The 21,533-nt window shown below is 43.6% G+C and overlaps 1 protein-coding gene across 1 annotated transcript in view; it reads right to left on the bottom strand.

Annotated features, from left to right (window-relative positions):
* Positions 1 to 8,818, bottom strand: part of LAMA3 (laminin subunit alpha 3) — a 140,038-nt gene extending 131,220 nt beyond the window's left edge. Inside the window, exons 1-2 of the mRNA XM_033155046.1 lie at positions 8,303 to 8,818; positions 2,371 to 2,523 (exon numbers count right to left, since the gene is read on the bottom strand). Of these exons, the coding sequence (XP_033010937.1) occupies positions 2,371 to 2,523; positions 8,303 to 8,575 (426 nt within the window). The 5' untranslated portion in view covers positions 8,576 to 8,818. The remainder of the gene's footprint in view (positions 1 to 2,370; positions 2,524 to 8,302) is intronic.
* Positions 8,819 to 21,533: the final 12,715 nt, after the last annotated feature.

The following is a 21,533-nucleotide window of genomic DNA, read 5'->3' as shown; positions in this document are numbered from 1 at the left end:
AGTTTGCAGTCCAACATCATCTAGAGAGCACCACATTGGCTACCCATGTCCCAAAGCTACAGCAAGAGGGATAATGGACTGGATATTAAAGTCCAAATTTCTTTCTTAGCTGTTGCTACTGTTGGTCAAACTGCCCCTGCTGTGCTGTTTGAGTCCATGCTGGGTTTGGAGTTTATCCAGATTACTGAATTTAGCTGTGCCAGCCTGCCTTTTTTCACTTCCCCCATGCTAAGGGGAAAACATTGTGATTGCATTGCTGGTATTCATTAGCTCCATTATAAATCAGTCATTTAATATGCACAATGAGAGGAAAGCCACTGCAAACAAAATCAAACACTTTTCAAATGACATGTTCCTCCTATTTGCTCTCAGTGACTTCCTTCCTACTTACCTAATCAGTGTAAGATTTTAGCTCTTTTTAATGGGTGAGTGGAGCAGTGTGGAACAACATCTTTTGGTATTTGCTTTCTTATAGTGAAAGTACACTGAAAGACAGGAAATGCTTTCTTGGCTGTCAATATTTCTATAGAATTTATGTGTATTGGGAATACACTGGTTTACAAAGCTTCCAAAGTATATTGTTAAGCACACTTGTTACTATGCTTACCAGTTGTTGTTGCTTGGCCTTAGATACCTCAGCAAAGACTCATGGGCTTGTACAGCAGACAACAAAACTACTGATCCTAAATCAGATTGATAGTGAAAGACACTTCACCCTAAGAATTGTCATCCACAGCCAGCTCATGACATCTGTTCACTGGCCTCAATCACACCTAACACTGGCCACAACCCATGGTTAGAGAAATTAAACTGTGTGAGAGCTGTGGGCTGCTACACAGACAGTTCAACCACTGCCTCCTCCTAGAGTAGGGAAATAAACTAGAATGTGGCCAGCTGAACATTACGTGTGAACCTACACTACTTTCTCTCCAAAGAAATCATAATTGGAAGCCAAGGATCGTTTTTGCCTTCCCATTCATGGTTTGTTTGAGAAAACAAATCACAAGTTCTGGTTCTCACTTAATGCTAAGCCAATCACTCTATGGTTTGTTTCCGCAGTCTAGGAAGGAAGGAGTTAAGAAGGCACTGCTTTAGCTGTGTGCATCAACAACCAGTTCCTCAGGAACTCAGTTAGGTTTCTTGATAGCAGCTGAATTAGTTGTTGCCCATTCCCATATGCTTACAGTCATTCTCAACTCTCTGCTTTTGGATCCGTTTAACACCACAGAATTTTGCCTCTTTCCTTAATATGAAGCGTGTTGGTTGTTAAACATGAAGTTAGGTCTGAAAAATGAGTGTGGTGATTTATTTAACGGCTGCTAATATCACAAAGATACCACACTGGGGACAAGTGATGTTTTCCTACACCTTCCTAGAAGGAAGGAGCATTGGGGGGGGGGGGACAGGTCTTCTCTTTCAGGTGAAAGATAGATAACTCTATGGACAAGCTGGGATCCCATAATGCCTGCAGAGAGCTGCCCCTACCTCAGTTGAACAAAGCAGTCTTGTGGGTAGTGGGAGCTTGCATGCACCCTGGAGCTTCTGAAGCTGCAGGAAATCCCCGCAGTAAATCATTCTGATCTAGTGAAGCCTTCAGCATTTGAATTATTGAACAATATCATCTACTGATGGAACAACAAAGTAGCAGCAACTAATTTTCTGTCTGCATCCATTTCATTGGTAATTTAGAACAGAGTAACCACACTATTCAATTACATAAAGCCCTCCTGTGGCACATTGGGTCAGTGTGTCTGGCTCTTAAGCAGAAGGTTGGTGGTTGTGGGCAGGATTTCCTGCATTGCAGGGCATTGGACTACAATTCTATTATTTATTTGGCCTAAAACATAATTTAGAAAATAGAGAAGAAGTATGGTTAAAGGTTTTTAGTCAACTAGCAGTCCCCCTTTAAAGAGATTAGTCACCTGTCTCATCGATAAAGTTTCATAATCTCAATACAAGTGCTATTTTGAATATGTTTAACTAGCATAACAATTTTATCAATGCCATGGACACAACTTAATTGATAACCTCATATCAAGGACTGATAACTGAGGTCAGACACTGTGACCCAGAGCTCCTTGATTATAGAGTGGAATCTCCAATGGCCTACTAGTAGGGGAAGGAAGTTGAAAGAAGTCTTGTTGAGCTCAGCACCCAAAAATAATTCAGAGTTACTCAATCTGGAATCTTATAGGCATGCATATCTCGTTACATCAAAATGGGTTTTGTCCTGAGATGTGTGAGCAAAAAGAGACTGGCAGTTAGCTCTTCTAACATGGAACAGCTCCCATTATACTTTGGGCCATGCATAGACAACAGACAAAGGAAAATGTCAAAGTCAACAACATGGAAAGCAACACCCGTACTTGCCTGTCCTAGATCTAAAGTAATGTTGACCACATCATACTTTAAACCTAAGGAGAGAGAAGGACTTTGCCACCAGCGCTCTGTCCCATCTATAGCATTGGTTGGTGGGTGAGCTTTGTTGGGATCAGCGGCATCACAATAGTCACAAAACTGGCCCTGAAAGAGAAGAAAACAAAAAGATGTAATGATTGATGTGACAGTTTGAACTTGACCACCAATAGTTAAAGATCTAGGAAGTTGGAAGATCAAGCCAAGGGCAGTGCTTTTCAACAATCAGCTAAAAGCAGAATTAAAACGATGGCTCTAGATGGCACCTGATAAAGTGTTATATTATCTAACAACACCCTTGCCCATGGCCAAAATCCACCACCAATTTTTATGCACGTTACTTCCAGGCACAAGGAATAGTAATGTACTAATTAAAGGGCAATTCACTAAACTTCCAGGCACACCAAACAAGAAGCAAGGCAAGAAGGAAGCTTTTCAATAAAAGGACAGTTGCATGAAAGGTTTTTTCTGCACCAGGTGGAGAATTTTATTAGGGAGGATCATCAGGTCTGAAAAAATACAGGACAACAACACGAAAACATTAGGCTGCAATGGTTTGGCACACAGCAATGGCCTCCCCTGTGGGAGAAGAGAAGTGGCAAGTGGAAGTACCGGTATTTAAAAGGGTGGTAAGAAAACAAAGTAAACGAATTAGATTGAGGACGGAGGTTCTTCATCCTTTCCCCCTCTGCTGATGATCAAACTGGACAGGGGTTTTCTGCCTAGTTACTGAAGATTAGGCCACAAGAGAGTCATTTCAACTTAACTAGGTCACTTGGAGTTCTGAGGACAAGTTTAATAATGTTTCTAAATGTACGTCAGTGAATTCTTCTGGAGCAGCAAGCATCTCAGTTATTTAAAGTACATTCCACAAGAGCTGCCAACGAAGATGGCAGATGGAAGCTAAAGGAAAATAAGTTGTCGGGCAAACCTTTCCTTTTGCTTTACACGGGCAGTATCTGAAGCCCGTCTGGTACAATGTCTCAATTCCAGGAGATTGGGAGTATTGCCTGGATGTGGGCCATGATTCATCAAAGCAGCTCTGCATATACAGTCATACCTCATGTTATGGCCGCTGCGGGTTACGTCTTTTCAGGTTGCGCTCTGCGCCAAACCCGGAAGTACTGGAATGGGTTATTTCTGGGTTTTGGCATTCGTGCATGCGCAAAAGCACTAAATTGGATACGAACGCTGCGGGTTGCGGACGTGCCTCCGTCACGGATTACGTCTGAAACCTGAGCATCCACTGTACTAGTCACCTCAAAACGCACATCTTCTAGAGTTTCCATGACTGTATATAAAATTATTCTCAGTACAAAAAGGAATGTAGCCTATGGAAAATTGGAAGTATGGCAGCATATGTACCTTCCACAGGAGTCGTCTATACAAAGCATAAATGGAACATGTAGGAAATGATCTTCTCAAACATAGTGTTGTTGGAAATTCCAGTCCGGCTCTAAGCACAACACTCATAACTATGTTGCCAATCTAGGGTCAAAACCATAATGACACCTAGGTTGTCCCTCTACTTTACCCTATTCCGGCACCCTGCTACCTGTTGGGAGCTGAGTTTCTGCTGAATAGAGTCTGCTGCTCTTGGATAGACTCCCTGGCCTATTTAGAAACCTCATCTTTCCAGGGTTCCAAATAATGTGAAAGTCTAAATAAGTACAACATACTCGCTACTACTGCAGATGTTTCACTGCTCAATAGGGGAGAGGGGATGCTGCAGGAAAGGGGACGTGTACAAGAGGGAGGGGGCTTATTATCGCTCTCCCCTTTGAGTGAAGTTAATTGTGTGTAGGGTGGTGGTAGAGAAAGAACTGAATATAGCTCTGAGGTTACAGGATATTGGGTTGCCCTTCCTAATGTCAGGTAAATTGCTGGTTAATAGTCCAATATGGTTTTCGCAATGGGAGTGAAGGGTTAGGGCAGGCTTTCTCAAACTCGGCCCTCCAGATGTTTTTGGCATACAACTCCCATGATTCCTAGCTAGCAGGACCAGTGGTCAGGGATGATGGGAATTGTAGTTTAAAAACATCTGGAGGGCCGAGTTTGAGGAAGCCTGGGTTAGGGTATATTGGGGAATACCTCATGTTTCAATGAGATACCCAAAAAAGCTTGGAGAAAGTCATATACATATACCATTAAATGAAGGAAAGGAGGGCGCGGTGCACATGTATGTTGTTGTTGTTCAGTCGTTCAGTCGTGTCCGACTCTTCGTGACCCCATGGACCAGAGCACGCCAGGCACGCCTATCCTTCACTGCCTCTCGCAGTTTGGCCAAACTCATGTTAGTAGCTTCGAGAACACTGTCCAACCATCTCATCCTCTGTCGTCCCCTTCTCCTTGTGCCCTCCATCTTTCCCAACATCAGGGTCTTTTCTAGGGAGTCTTCTCTTCTCATGAGGTGGCCAAAGTACTGGAGCCTCAACTTCAGGATCTGTCCTTCTAGTGAGCACTCAGGGCTGATTTCTTTGAGAATGGATAGGTTTGATCTTCTTGCAGCCCATGGGACTCTCATGTATAGAAAGAGCTATTTGCATTTTTGAAGAGGCAGAAACATAAGAGGGTTTAGAGATGTTTGCAGCCTAAATACACCTCAGTGATGCAGAGCTGGGAATGTGATGTTGGGAAACAAATCAGCTGCCTTGTAGGATTCCTGAAAGTGACCTTTGTACATGTATTTATTTTAAATACTCATGTACCATTCTTCATCTGGGCGATACCAGATGTAAACATAATATAAAGCAGTCACACTTTTGACATATTTAAAACCACAATAAAATGAAATCCACCACGAGGCAATATAGATACCAAACTAAAAATGTCAGCAGCCAACAAGTCTTCAGCAGGTACTCACCCAAGTTAGTGCCTGCCTTATTTCATTAGGGAAGGAATAAATACTGGTAATAAAACTTTGGAAGCAACTTGGAAATTCTGAAACCTCACCCAGAATTCTCTCCAAGCTACCTGAGGGCTGTGGATCTGCCAGAGCAATTACATCCTTGAGTTAAGTGTCCTTATCTCCCTCACTTCCTGCTTTGTATAATATCTTGCTTGAAGAGTTACACAGAACTCAAAAAGTTTGCCACACTTTGTGACCTTTTTGGTTGATCTAAAAATAGGTATTGGCCAATTGTGAGTTTTGGAGTTTGGTTGGTTGGTTGTTTGGTTGTTGTCTGTCCCCCCAATGCTGCTACCTTTGCTTTGTTGTTGTTGTTGTTGTTGTTGTTTGCAGTAGACCTTTTCTGGGCACACACACACACCAAAGTACAAGGTCAAGCCCCATTCATAATTCTCACACAGTGCAGGGCACAGTGGAGCAAGTACAGCATTTCCAGTTACGTAACTGATATTTCCTGTTGCTTAAGTTCTCTATCTTACATCTATGATTATCTGAATATGTTCATTCACTCTCTCCATTCTTTTATACTGCGGACATGAATAGATGTGAGCATGTTTGTTTAAGCCTTCTCCCATTTCATAGGTATTTGAAATATGGTGTCCATAAAAACTCTCTTCCTTAACTTTGAATTCAAGGGTTGGGGCAGTGTGATCGCATATGCACTGTGCTGTTATCACATTTTCCAGGTCTGCTTTCCCCAGTCTTTTGAAAGAATTTGGAACCCCTCTTGAACCAAAAAGATGACTGGTAAACTACAGAAATATTTCTGCTATGTGTCTCAATGAGGCTTTGTTAGAAACAGGAGAGGGAAGCTGCTGAATGCACATTTCTACAAATTCTGTAAGCAGCACACAACATGTACTCTTGTGCCAGGGCACATCTATCAGTAATCCTTCCGGGAGCTTGGATCAAGCACAAATCACAGGTGACCTCTCACCCAGAATCTCTGCAACAAATGTTAAAGTAAGAGGAATTCTCTTGTTCACTATTGCTGTCATACCTAACTGTAGAATTATATCAATTCACAACTAAACCACAGGGTTTTAACTTCATAAATGGGTAAAAGGAAACAATACTACAGAAACAGTACCTTTGGCTTAATTCACCTGTTAGGATTTGCTTCTGCCTATATTATTGTAATTGCTTCTAAAATCTCTTAATGTTAAAATCAAGTAATCTGCAGCATTCAAATTTGCCCCTCAAATGACTCCTCAACCTCTAATTTCCTGTAATCATATAAAATTTGTTGTGCAGGTTAGCTCTAAGAGGGATTGTCATCTCACTCACAAAATAAAGAAGGCTTAGTCTACAATCCTAGCTCTTCCTACCTGGGATTAAGACCCACTGGATTCAAAAGGACTTCTGGGTAGAGATGGTTATGATTGCACTGTAAAGCTGTTCTGCATATATGTTAATTGACTTAAAATATGCAAATCTAAACTGATTTTGGTGAGCATTTAGAATCAGTTAAAAATAGACAGGAATCAAATACATACATGACAAATAGGGATTTGGCTTGGCAATCATTTGGCACATTTCTTCACATATGCCATTGTAAGGTACATGCAGAACTAATGGTGCACATTGTAATAGATCATTTTTTGTAAGAATTTACTGTTCTTATCTTCAGACAGGCAAGATCCTACAAGCTACTGTCAAAGCAGAGAGTGGGGAGAACAGAATTCTGTTCTCACACAGTGGCGAACCAGATGCCTATGGGAAGCGCCCCACCCAAGCAGGACATACCGGTAAGTAGAATAGGTCTTCTCCTTGCCTTGCCAACAGATTAGCATATCATAATACTGACACAACTATACAGTACCAGATGGAAGGCAGGTCAGTGAGGAGAGTAACAGAGATCACCAAAGAGTCCTTCCTTCAACATTGACAGGTATAGAGTGTAGGAGATTAGTCTTATTTTTGTAAGTTATGTGGTCAATTCTGGACAAGATGGGTATTTGGCTTTATCCAGCAGAGCTCTTCTTGTGTCTTCTTAGGACAGGCACAGAGAAAGTGGAAGGGCAGCTTGTATATATTGCCGAGATCCCTGGGGATGCCCTACACAATTGGCATATGCCATCTCTTCCTATGGAAGGAAGGCCACCAATTGTTAAGAGGACCTTTTATTCAGCACTTCCTTCACAAATCCTGAAGGACACTTTCCTGCCAGTACAGCAGTTTCCCCCATTTTTAAGTGGTGAAGCAGCATCTCTAAGCTGCAATGGATGAGTTAACTACCACTATAACCTCGTTCTGTATTCATAACCAGTAACCTTCAGCACATGCAGAAGAGCCTACCCTTGTACTCTACTTGACAGACTGTGGGTGAGTGAGAGCCAAAGAATAATACAGTAGTTACTTTGGCCCTCATTTCAATCATAATTGTGTACTGAACTTATGGAATCACCCAAACATTTCCAAAGTGTCAGCACGTGGATCACGAGAAGAAGGCAGTGAAGGCAGGGGTATCCAATCCAGGTTATCTATACATAGGGGAGAGTACTCCCTCCCATAATATATTTTTTTCCTACACAGTTCTTGTGCCTTTAATCTATCAAAGAAAGACAGAGATTCAACTGGTGCATCTTTCTGCTGCACAGAGATCCGATGGGAAAGCTGCACCTGTTAAATTTCTGTCGTGTACAGGTGTCAAGCTGTCAGTAAACAGCGGTTAACGATGCCGGTAAAACAAAGCTGGCAACCATTGATTTAAAATATGCAGTTTGCGCGTAAATGAAAGCACTGGCGGAAGGAGAGGCGCCCGCGGAAGAGATCCAACCTTCTGCCAATTCATTAACTATCCTGATGCTATGCTGTTCAGTCTAGATTAAGGGGTACATCATGTTAGGAGACCAGAGTGGCTGCACAGGTACAGAATGAGTTTATTTGTCCGCATTTAATGATCTGGACTGGGGGATCCATGCCACTGATCCCTCAGTTGATATCCACTTAACCCACACCCGCGCCACCCGGAGTTACCTGGATAGTTTTCCCCGCGGGGAAAGCGGCCGGGCCCCCCACCAGCTTGCAGAAGAGCTCTCGGCGAGGCCTCCCGCTCTCGTCCTGGCCGCAGGTGTCGGTAGCCGAAATCTTGGCGATCTCCGCCAGGTTGAAGTAGGGCGGATGGAGGCTGAACCCCAGCGCTTGGGAATCGTCCGGGGAACCTACCCGAGGATCGGCGGAGCAGTAGCGGGACCAGAGCGCCAAGACGAGCCCGGCCATCGCTGGGTTGGCAGCCCTGCTCTTGGCCATCCTGACTGGGCTCCCTTCCAGCGCGCACGAGGCGACCCCCGGGCTGCGTTTGTTTACGGCGCGCGGAGCCACTGATCCGGGAGGGAAGGGCAGGAGGAGATGGGCCTCCCTCCGCTCCTCCTGCGCGCCTTTGTTTTGCGCCGCTTGGCCCGAAGGGCGCAGAAAAAGGAAAGGAGCGGCGAGGCGGAGGAGGCGGAGGCAGCGAAGACACCCCCTGCCGCTCGGCCGCCAGCCTCGCAGGATCCAGGCGGAGACGCCGCCGCTCATAGCTGTCAAGTTTCGGATTTGAAAATAAGGGATCAGCACCCTCACCTGTCCCGGGAACAGCCTACGGTTCTCAGGGACAGTCCACGCGGTGGTAATCCCCCCAGGTTACAAATTAATTTACATCAGGCTACACACCACCATCTTTCCCCACATTCATATGCGGGATTTGACTGGAGTAACATATGAATGGAAAGGTTTGCAATTCCACAAACATAGGTGTGCACTGCCTCGAAATAAAAAGAAGTGAACAAAATAAGGCCTTTGGAAAGGCCATATAGACGGATACCTTTAGCTTCTGCACCCCTCCTTTGCACACCTGTCAACACAACCACATAGGCATTTTCCACAACAGCTCCGCAGCACAATTCCCTTCTGCAGGCAGGCACCCGTGTGCAAGAAATGCGCTCCGCTCCCCACAGCGGACCCATGCTCCCTCACCCTCTCGAATTTCCCCTCTGCAAGCTGCATCCATGGATAGAACATCGCACCTAAATATTTCCATTGTGCACAACGCGCAGCATTTGCACGACCCCCTCCTGACAGCACCACACACGGAGGGATAATTTCCACACACAGCTTGATGGGCACATGTGCAATAACCCCCCACCCCAACCCAACATATATATATACATATCAGATCTGCATCAGAGGGAATGGCACATGCCTCTTTGTCAATTTGAGCATAGTTGCGCTCTGTGGTCGGCAACATACGGGAATAGAAAGAGATGGGCCTGCAGGGATTGACAAGTCATCTGACCCTCACCCGCACCTGATTGGGATTGACAAGTCATCTGACCCTCACCCTCACCTGAATCTCATAACTCTCCGGTAGCTGCCTCTGATCAGTTATCATTTAACTCTTGGGGAAATAATTAACATCACACATCATGTGCCTGGAAGTTGCCAAACCAATTAACCAGAAGGATTACTGTTAATAGCACCAGTTTTCCTATAACTTGATGTTGCTGGATAGTTTTGATGAACTGCAAAAGCATTTTTAGTTTGCTTTCTGTTGCCACACTGGAATGTTTCTTTATTAGTGCTTTATATCTATAAGATTTTGCAGACTTTGGGTGTGAACTGGGGCCCTACCAAAGAAACAATAACAATCAAGTTGCGCCCCACTGCTTCAAATTGGGCCCCACTGGGTAGCCCTGAGTCTCATAGTTGCTGGGCCTGAGTTGCCCTTCCCTTGCATGAAGTCTTGGGTTTACTATTTTGGGAGAGGGGAGACTGCGGCACTGGAGAGCGGGCAGGCTGGCGAGGCCCCCTAGATTTAGAGGCCCGAGTTGTCCTGCCCTCACATGAAGTCTTGGGGAGCGGGAGGGATAGCAGCAGGAAACGGCTTGGAATAAGGGAGTTTCACACAAAAAAGGGAGACTTGACAGCTATGGCCTACATTGTGGAGACGGAGTCCGGGTGAGGGGCAAAGGGGGGGCAAGCGATCCACTGAGAGACCTCTCCTTCAGCCCAGCCTGGGAAACAGCCAGCAGTCATAACAACGGCCATGTGTAGGGAGGTTGGCAGGTTTGGGGTCCCCATCGTTACGCAGAGAGAGACTAACCCTCCATCATAGCATTTCTCCCGTCTCTGCGATCAGAGGTGCCAACTTGAATGAAATATTGGGGTGGGCTGGGTGGGGCAGGTAAGCCCCACCTACATAATTGATCACATGATGCGATACACGCGCACCATTTCTATGGCAATGCCCATCAACTTGGGGGGCAGACCCCCTCAAATGTTTTATTGTGGTGGGACGAAGGAGCCTCAACTTGACTCCGTGGCGTTTGTTTCCGTCTCTACAACTCTAGCTCAGGTTGAACCAACCAGCCAGTCTCTATCTCTTAGCATAGGCCCCCTTCACAGGTTGGTTGGGGGGTGTGTGGAATGGAAGAACCATCTCTGCTAAATGCAGAAAGTTAGTAAGTAAATGAATAAATAAATAAATTAGACTTAATGATTGGCAACTGAATATCTGAAGTGTAACATTGAGAAGCACTGCAATGTTTTATGAGGTGATGGAGGTGATCTGAAGTTTTGTCTGGCAATGGCCCATTCACACTTGCAAGTAGGGATGGGGAGAAATTCAACACAGTTTTTATTTAAGGAAACTGGTTTGCACTTTGTGGAATAATGTGAGAACTGAAACACAGCAGTCCTTCAAAAGTTGTGCTTATATGAATTGTGCAGCTCTTCAACCAATCAATGGCGTTTTTAAAGAAAAGCATATATTAGGGGAAGTGTGCATAACAATTATAGTAATATATTAATGATTATAACATACAGGGGTGCCTTTTATTAGGAGAAGTTGCTTGTCAAAATGTGCATGTAAGTCAAAACTACATACAAAAATGGATTTATTAGGAGATATTTGCACTAAAACTCTGAAGAATTTCCATGAATATTTTAAAAATATATATATTTGCAAATTCCTGCAGAAATGTGGAGAATTGTCTTTAATACTGGAAAATTGAGAACTGGAGAGAAGCAAAATTGACAGACACTTCTATCTGAACATCATCACCTGATGTTGCAGTCCATAAGATTTAAGTGATTAATATGTGTGTGTGAATCAGACTGGTGACAGGGTTGTGTGATGGGAATGAATAAAAATAAAATAAAAATAAATTCATTCCAGTAGCACCTTAGAGACCAACTAAGTTTGTTCTTGGTATGAGCTTTCATGTGCATGCACACTTCTCAGTCAATCACCCATTCCTACCACCCTTCTGAGTAATACCCCTCCCCACTCTCTCACTACAGTATATATAAGGGTCTGGTGACTTCTGTTTCAGTGTATCTGAAGAAGTGTGCATGCACACGAAAGCTCATACCAAGAACAAACTTAGTTGGTCTCTAAGGTGCTACTGGAAGGAATTTTTTTATTTTTTATTTTGTTTTGACTATGGCAGACCAACACGGCTACCTACCTGTAACAGGGAATGAATAAATTACTAAAAAGCTAAGTCTGCCTCTACAACACAACCCCCATGCACTGAACTTAAGATAAACTACTCAGGGTTATATTTTTAAATAGCTTTAGCTACACAAATAATATTTGTAATTCACAACCACTTAGGGAATGTAATAATATATTCCCCCCCTCTCCTCTCCTCATCATCCCCAAACATCTTAGACAACGTCCAACATCATCTGAGCTTGGGAAATCAAGGATGGAGAACACTGGTCACACACACACACACAAAATTCAATTGCTACATCCACAATGCTGTTTGTATTGCTTCCTGTATAGTATAACAATAGAAATGGCAGCTTTTTGGATATATTGGTGATAATTATCAGTTAATAAGGCTTGCATGTTACACACTTATTGAGGTCTGACGTTACACATGTAGCCACATTTTAACGCCTTTTGTTGTTGCTTTTGGGAGAAAGACAGTTTTGGGAGTGATTAATTTAGAGCAGAGAAGCAGTATGAAGGAGAAGAGCTGCTTCGCCCTTTCCCCAACCTCCACTACAGATTGCCCCTTCCTAAAGTTTCCTTTTTGGAGGGGGGGGGAATGAGAGAGGAAGAGAATAAATGGGTAGGTTTGGTTCATGGGCATAGCCAGGATTTTTTTGGGGGGCAGGCCTTTTATTAGAGTGGCAGAATCTCAGTTTGCTATGTATTTATATTGATTTTTATTGATTTGGGGGGCACCCCCTGCCCCCCTTGGCTATGCCCATGTTTTTACATGCTTTTCTGTGTAATGTGTCCTTAATTTTTCAGAGTTGAAACATGTTGACTCAAACATATACTTCCTTATAGACTCTTGAAAAATGTTGACTTACACATTACACTAAACTTTTTTTCTGCAGAGTGTCAAAATCACCTTTCAGCAACTGTAAATGGAGACACTTCCTCTGCACATAGGCTGCCAGAGGCTACTTCAGCACTTTGTCAAGGTTAAAGCAGCATAAGTAAAGTGGCAGGATTACCTTATAACTTACTGCCAACATCTTCTTGGGGAAATTTTGATGAGCACAACTAACCAGCATGCTGATCAAACAACAGTGTGAGCTGCATGCTGGCAAGTTTTAAACCCAGCCACAAGCTGGATCAAGAAAGTCCACCAGTTCTACTTAATTATTCGGTTAGAAAATTGTGGGTTTTTAAATCTCAATCACATTGCATTTGGAGTATAAGACTTCTCCAGGAATAAAACAATATGTCACAGGGGCAATTCATATAAATTTATTTTTAGAAAACACTGACTGTATATATGTTTACTCAGAATGAGTCTCATTGTGTTCAGTGGAGCTTACTGCAGATGGGTATGTATAGAATTTATGCCTGAGTTGTTGTTTTGGTACATATTCCAAGGCAAGCATATCATAAGCCCATGGGTAGCTTGTGGACTTGCCATAAAGAGCTCAAAACCTGTTCAAACACATGAACAACAGGACACAGCATGTTTACTTCATACAATGTTTACACTTGTTGTGCATCTTCTGGTGCTCAACGCTCAGTGATCCAACTTTGGATCCAGAAGGTGATTCATTGATTGATCAATGAGACAACAAAATGATGAACTTTAGAAACATTTGTGGTTATTTTTATTCAGTTTATTATTTTGGTTTCCCAGTTCTCCCAGCTAATTGCTGTTAATATTTCCAGCCTTCTCTTTTTCTCTCCCTTTCTCAGTTATAGAAGTCTTGGGAATGCCAACATATATTACAGCTTAGAAATATTTCTTCTGCCTTTCACAGGGGTCCTGGTAGCAACACCCTTATCCTCTATGGAAGCCACATCCGATAGAGTTTTGAGTAACAGAGCCTTTAGCAATGCTCCCCTTCAGGCAAATTAGCCCCCTTTATCTTAGGTCAGAAAGGTGGCATGTTTTTTTCCATGTATGCTGGAGGCCACAGTCTTGCTATCCATCTTGGTATCAAGGATGCAGACTGGATGTCACATTATAGCCTTTAAATCAAGCTGCTCACTGGGCCATTTGGCAAAAGCTAACATGTGGTAAGGGCAAGCTTTCAACTGATTGTCTGGATAAGCTCTAACACTTTTGTTTCTAATCCAAGACACACTGGAGAGTTGTACCCACTAACTTGATCCAGGGAAATGCTTACAACACTGTATGAGACACAAAGAAGCCATTTGTGTGCTTTTAAGAAAAGAACAATTTAGGTATTTTGGCTTCTTTTCCTTGGTAAGATCTAGGCACTCTAAGCGAATTACACTGACTTCTTGTTTCTCTTGTCTTATTGGACTTTTGCCCAGTCCAGTGTTATATAAACATAAATAAAAAAACACTTGTCATTCCACAAAGGCATAATTAAACATCACTCTGAAACCCCAGCTGAGGCAATTCTCCCTATAATTGACAGGATCGGTCTCTGAGTGCAGTAAAAATAGGGATGAGCTGCTAAACCTGCACTAGATGGATACATCTCTAGCCAAATCATTGTTAGATGCTTAATGCAGACATATTGGTAGGTAATAAAAAGACTCTCAGGGCTTGCCCAAGACATTTTGCTGCCTGAGATGAATAAAAAGATGGTGCCCAGCCCACTTTGCCTATACTGAAGCTGACCAGACTGACAGCTGAATCTTACTTCAACACTGGCAGTGGGACTGCATTCTCCACCACACCATAAGGCAGCAGATAAGCACAAGGGGACACAACTCTCCCCTAACATATCTCTGCCACTGATTGCTCTCCAGAATCTGCTGCCTGAGGCTGGTTCCTCACTTTGTCTAATGGCAGAGCAGCCCTGGGGAATAATAAAAGTAGGGAATGACAGCTACATTTCGCTGTTCCAAGTGCTACTGATGCAGTGTTGTCAGCTTCTGTCATGCCAAACAAATATTGCAGGGTGGGGGATTCATGCTAAATCTTTTGTATTTCACATCCTGTTTTTAATGTGCTGCAACCACCAATGTTCCTTCTCTTTGTCATGTAGGTCAGGAAAACTGGCTATTACCACACTTTTGCCATCGCATTCAGAACAGCAACTTCAAGCAGCTGAAATGTCATAGTGATGTTTTCTGAGCAGAGGCCCAAAGGCCCAGCCCCAGGATGAAGTAGTCCATCCACCGCCCAGCCATAACCAGGCCCAGAGAACACACCTCCATTAAAGACAATGCTGGGCCAAGGAGTTTGCAGGCACCAACAGACAGCCGGTGAGCTATGGAAGCCCAGTGTTCATCGGGCCTACAAGTGCATATTTTGGACACTGCCCTGCCAATATAATTCCATGTGGTATCCATAATATTGCAGCCTTATAATGGTTCTATTCATCTTTCCACAATATCTACATGGTGTGTGAAAAGCAGAAATCAGTGATAGTAGGGTAGGAGAGCTGAAAAAGCATGCCATGTATATTGTGCTCTCGGAGGCTTGGTTTGGTCAGAATCGAGTACAGTGGTACCTCAGGTTACAAACGCTTCGGGTTACAAACGCTTCGGGTTACAGACTCCGCTAACCTGGAAGTAGTATCTCGGGTTAAGAATTTTACCTCAGGATGACAACAGAAATCGCACGCTGGCGGCATGGCAGCAGCGGGAGGCCCCATTAGCTAAAGTGTTACCTCAGGTTAAGAACAGTTTCAGGTTAAGAACGGACCTCCGGGATGAATTAAGTTCTTAACCAGAGGTACCACTGTATACACACTTCCAGAGTCAACACTAAATACACTACTTCTGGTAAATGAGCCACCATAATTGCTACAGGGCTGTGAAAATTTGTGTCCTAACTTTTTTAGATTCATCTACCCATGTAGCCTACTATCTGAAACCAAAGGGGTGCAATGGTTGGCAGATGTGAAAACTATTGGTGTTACTTTCAGCTCTCCTACCCCACTATGAGCATTACGTGACTAAAGACTAACTTGATGTCCATTGATTTTGGAGGGTCTACTCTGAGTATGACTTCATCAGAAGCCACCCACTATATTCTCATTTAAGATGCCATCATTATAAGTCATCTTAATGTCATAGTCAATTTATTTGTGTAGCACATTTTTCACATATACATGGTGTTCAAAGCTCTTCAAAGGATAGACAAATTAAACAAAGGTGCTCTCCTCCATTGTCTTACGAGACAGACAGATGCCAACAACAACAACAATACATTACAACTTAACATTACCAATTCCATAATTACAGGTCATTTGAACATTAATTATCAAAAGTTTAAATGGGCATAAACAAAACAAAACTAGTGAAAAAAAGAGAATAACAAAATAGCCTCAAGGCACTTTAAGCAGCCCACCCTGAACAACAGGAGAGATCCCCTTCTCACCAGGGTCTCTGGTCTCATGCCAGGAAAGGGCACCTTCATCTCCATGGCAACTGCTCTCTTTTCTCTGGGCAACAGAGCCCCAAGAGAGGCAAGATGAGGAAAAGCCTCTCCAAGTCTTCAGATAAAAGCACACATACCGTTCCTATACGCATGCCATGAATAAACAAATTGCCATCTCCACACCCAAAACACATACAGATAGCGTATTAAAAATAGGCTTTACTGGAGCATAACTTTTTATTTCAGCTTGTTGGTAACCTAAAGCCTTTAACCTTCTGGATGCAGCATTTTTAGACTGATTTTAACAGCAAAAGTACAATTCACTCACAAATTAAGCTCCCCTGTAATGTAAATGTGCATGGAAGGAAATGCTAAGGAAAAACAGTAGAAATTTATTTTGCTTCTTTTATTGAGTCAACTGAGGACAGGTAAACAGTTAACTATGGAATGAGTCATAAAATACACAAAAGGGGAAAAGGGGAGATGGGAGGAATCTGAAAACTTGGCAAAACAAGCCATGAAATCATAACTTGCACACAATGTACCAAAGCTGGGGTGGGGGGTGGGGTGGGAATCCTCAGCGCTGGGAGGGGAGGAAGAAAGTATTTTTAAACTTATTGTAACTATACATTTATGAGGAATGTTTGTACACCCTAAGAATGATACAAAGAGCAACTTGAGTCCTGCTAAAGGTTTTAAGAACTGAAGCGGGTTCCAAAGAGCACGCACAGTTGTGCCACTAATTGGAAGCCAAAGCATACAACATGCCACAATCCTCTCTCACCAAGTGTCCAGGAAACCACATTGATTCTCATGTATATGATGGAAAGTGAGTCAGGCACCTCTTCACCCTATTCAGTGAGTCCCATGATGTAACTGACAAGTTACTAAACAACAGGAAAATGGGAATGTGTGCTTTGTTGTACTGGTTTGGGGACCTCCAGTTCTGTGGCTCCAGTTGTGGCATCCGATTTAAATCTTATACGACAACTTTCCAATGCAATATACAGTTAATGTGTATAACTCAATGCCACAGGAGGATGTATGATGGTCATATATTATAAAAGAACCAGGCTATTTATTGTGGGATTTGTGCTATTTCATGCAGAATACTATTGGCAGCTAGTTAATGCCATATATCCACAACCCCTACAATATAGCAGGGGGAAATTAACATGATAGGTCACTCAATTATTGATTTTAGTTTGTGTACATTTACCATCAAGTATCCAGGACTGGTGATGCACAAAGCCAGAAGGCATGTTCCTGTTTGATCAGAAGGAAAAGCTGTAAATGGAGTCAACCAATCAGTACAGAATAAGGCCCCATCTCTGCACTATACAGAGAGCTGCAATTCCCAGACTTCCTCTAGAAGTAGATTGTTAAAGCACTCTTAAAACTGTAGCTCTATGATGGCAATAAAGGTCTCCTAAAATCTCTCAATGTACTTAAAAACTAGTTCCCAGTTTGAAGGAAGCCATGACTGTTTAAAGGAGTATGATACTGCTTTAAATGTCTTGTGTAGAGATGTGGCACAACATTTTAGGTATGGAATGAAGAGATTATCCCACTGATAAATTACTTGTTGACGAGATAACAGTGACAGAAAATGCTGAGTGGCTGCTACACATTTCACACTGCAATATTCTGCTGTGGACTGCAGTGGAATCTCCTTGAGTTAAAACTGCATGTATAGCTAAATGCTCTGGAGAAAGTATTTAATATGCTTGTAAATAATTCAAAGCATGCTTTGAAACCTGTTTTACTTTGAGTTTGTAAGAGATGAGTGATTTTCATAAGGTATTTCTTCTTTTTTTGTATTTTCCCTTGTTTACTTGTTTAATAACACAAGAAAATCTTTAATAAAAACTATTTAAAAACAAAAACAAAGCATTGCTGGGATGTTGGTTGCCCATAATTCAATTATCTAAAGAGGAAGCAAAAGAAAATGAAAGAGCTTGGCATTATTGGCCACAGGACGCCATTTTAAAAATGGCAGTGTGCGCATGCACGCATTAAGAGTTCTCAGTCTTCATGATGCTTCTTTCGTCTCTAGATGTTAAATCCCAGGGCCTGCAGATTCATGCATGCATATATCGCATACTGATAGTATAGTTTGGTGTTAATATATATGTTAAGACGTTCTAAATCCACTTCCAATTACATTTCATTTCTGTGCCCATGGGCTATAGAATTAGAAATAACAATACCTGCCTATAATGATAATAAGAACAATACCTGACCTTAGACACTTGAGGTGTATATTTTTAAGACCTACCGGTACCTTATTCTTCTTATTTATTATATTTGTGTATTGCCCTTTATCCAGAGATCTCAGGGCAGTTCACAACATTAAATTACAACATAAGAAACACAAATTGTTTCAAACTGTTTTTAATACTGTGTTCTAATGTTGTAACCTGCCCTGGCACCTTAGGGTGAAGGGTGGGTAATTAATAAATAATATTAAATTACGGATCTAGTATCCTGTGGCACTGCCACAGAGCTTCATAGTTTTTTGTTGTTGTTACAAGCTGTTGTTGTTAAATGCATATTTACATGCATATACTCTAATGCAAATATATAGCATAATGAAAGCTCACAATAAACTCCATGAGCAGAGATCATAGGCACTCAGTTTGGGGTATCAGCATGTAAAAGTTAGGAGGATGAACATCAGTGCCGCCCTTGGCTATATGCCTTCATTCCACAGTGGCACAATGAAAGACTGGATCTATTTTTAAAGTGCAGTTTGTACGCCGTCAGTCTGGGGCATCTAACTGTAAAAATCAGGATCTATGGGAGTTTTTTTATTGTGCAATCCATGGGTATAGAATTGAGTTACTAATGCTCCAGTTGTAAAAGTCATGAGGTTTTATGTCTTAGCTCTCCATTCTTTTTACACAATTGGATTGAATATATTATTTGTATAGCACACTTTCTAGCATGGATGAAAGCTGTAATCAGATAGTGCACATATAAATTATGAGAATTTGTGATGATTTGCTTCTCTGAATTTATACTGCAGCATTGCCACAAAGTAGTGGATTTGTGATTTGTAATGGATACTCTGAAGGCAAAAAGGTGAGTTGAGACTATAAAGTGGGATATGGGGCATCTCCAAGTGAAAAAAAAAACAAAAACACACATCTTTATGGAAATCTGAATTTTACATTTTCTCCTTCTAGACTAAACCCATGGTAGGTGTATTTATGCATGAGGTGACCAGCTTCTAGACAGTAGGATGCCCAGGTGCTTATAAAATAAGATGGGCCTCTTTTCCAGAAATCAGCAAACGAAGCTTTTCAAAGCATGGTTTACATGCTGTTAGAGGAGTCAGTTGCAAACTGCATTGGATAGGGTGACCAAATGCAAAGTTGGTCAGTTTCTTACTACCATTTATGTTGCATTCCATGGGCATGGATTGGAGTTATTGTTAAATGGTGGCTCTGACTGTAAAAATAATGAAGTTTTACGTCTTTAGGCTCTGCCTAAAACAGACCTTCAGTGGGCACGGCTTGAAGGGCCTCAGTCAGAGCCGTCTCTCCCATTCGGCTTAGTGGTTCATTGCACCAGGGCGCTGGCCTCTCAGGGGCGCCCCAGCGAGTGGGGGAGCTGCGTGGCTTTGCAGCGGCCTCCCCTTTCCCTGCACGCCCTCCAGCTGTGCCCCGTCAAACATATGGCTGGCAGGCGTGCAGCTTGCCTCCCAAGCCTCCTCAGGAGGAGAGCGATCCTAAGGCTCCGGAGAAACGCCCCGGGGGAGGGAGCGAGGGAACCTGGAAGGTGAGGCGGAGGTGGGGGGAGAAGGACAAGGGATGCGCCAAAACGCGTCACCCCCACCTGCTGTGGGAGGGGGGGTTCCTGGACAGCGGCAAGGCAAGGGGAGCGGGTCGCCCCGGGTACCGCCCTGGGGGGTGACAACTCGGGGCGGTGCCCCGCCCCTTCGATCGACGCCGCCGGTGCGCGGCAAGTTTTAAGGCTGCAGCGCGCGAACAGCAGTGTGCGCTGCAGCATTAAAAGTTGCCGTGCCACCGCACGGAAGGGGTGCTGGCTGCTCGCGCCTGCGACCCAAGATGGGCACGAGCGGCTGGCACCCCTCCTGACCGTGCAACGGCACAGCAACATTTAAGGCTGCAGTGCGCAAACAGCAGCACTGCAGCCTTAAAACCAGGGTTGCTGTGCGCACCCCGTGACATCACAGCACATGCCCTGTGACATCACGGCACATGCGCTGTGACGTCAGGGCACATGCGCGCTAGGGAGCAACGCCCCGCAAAGAGGCTCCCTATGCCCGTTCCTGGAGACGAAGCGGCCCCTTTGTTGCAGTGGGAGGCGGCGAAGGCAGCCAGGGAAGCAGACTGGAATAGGCGTGATGGGATCTACTGACTTTAATTCTTTTTTTAAACTTTGAAGCAGCCGCAGGGGAAGCACCGAATCATAGAAGTCCGACTTCGACCACAGAATTGTAGAGTTGGAAGGGGTCCCAAGGGTTATGTAGTCCAACCCACTGCAATGCTAGGGGATTCTATTAGCAGCGTTTACTGGGATTTTTTTTTTTTAAGCCTGTGAGCGTGGATTTAAACCCTGCTCCCCACACGGTCCGTTTCCTTCCTCTTTGCAGCCCCAGGCCCGTTTCATTTTTTTTTCAGCTCCCTAAAAAACGGTCTACAACTCTGGGGAACCTTTCCTAAAAAAAGATCAACAACTTTGGGGTGCCCCCCTAAAAAAAGGTCAACAACTCTGGGCAACCTGGGGGTGTGTGCCGGGCGGATCTTTGCACCCCGGCACTGTATACGCTTAAGACGCCTGGCCTCAGCTTCTTTACCACCAAACTTGGGTCTCCAGCTGCTTTTGGACTACAACTCCCATCACCCCTAGCTAGCAAAGATGATGGGAACTGTAGTCCAAAATACCAGCTGGAGACCCAAGTTTTGGAAACCCTGTTGGGAGGACAGGCCTAGTATTCTGGGAACTGTAGTTTGTATACAATTCCCAGCACTCTTAACAAACTACCTTTCCCAATATTCCTGGAATCCTTAATACAGCTTGTCTGCCTGGAGAGGGTGTGTGTGTGTGTGTGGCCACACTCTCAGGCAGAATTTTTTCCCCTGCCTCAGGACTCAAAGTTCTGGAAGAAGTGAGTAACCTTTCTTCAGCCTTTTCAAGAAATCCTAATAAAGGTGTTGATCAGCTCACACAAGTGAAATTTGCGCGTGCACACACCACGGCCAGTAGGCCTCCTTGCACTCTTTTTTTTTTTTTTTTGGCCTTCCTTCTGTTCTGTCTACCCTCATTTAGGCGCAGAGCCAAATCTCTCGCTTGCAAGTGCTGCTGCAACGTGCGACGGCGAGCACGAGCGCGCGCTTCTCAACGCCCGGCTGCATATCAATTCACCATAGTTGCTAGGTCAGCCGCTTGCTGTGTAACCGAAGCGGGCG

The sequence above is a fragment of the Lacerta agilis genome, chromosome 7 (assembly GCF_009819535.1).
Source record: "Lacerta agilis isolate rLacAgi1 chromosome 7, rLacAgi1.pri, whole genome shotgun sequence".
Lineage (NCBI taxonomy): Eukaryota > Metazoa > Chordata > Lepidosauria > Squamata > Lacertidae > Lacerta > Lacerta agilis.
This window is presented reverse-complemented; position numbering and strand designations above follow the sequence as displayed.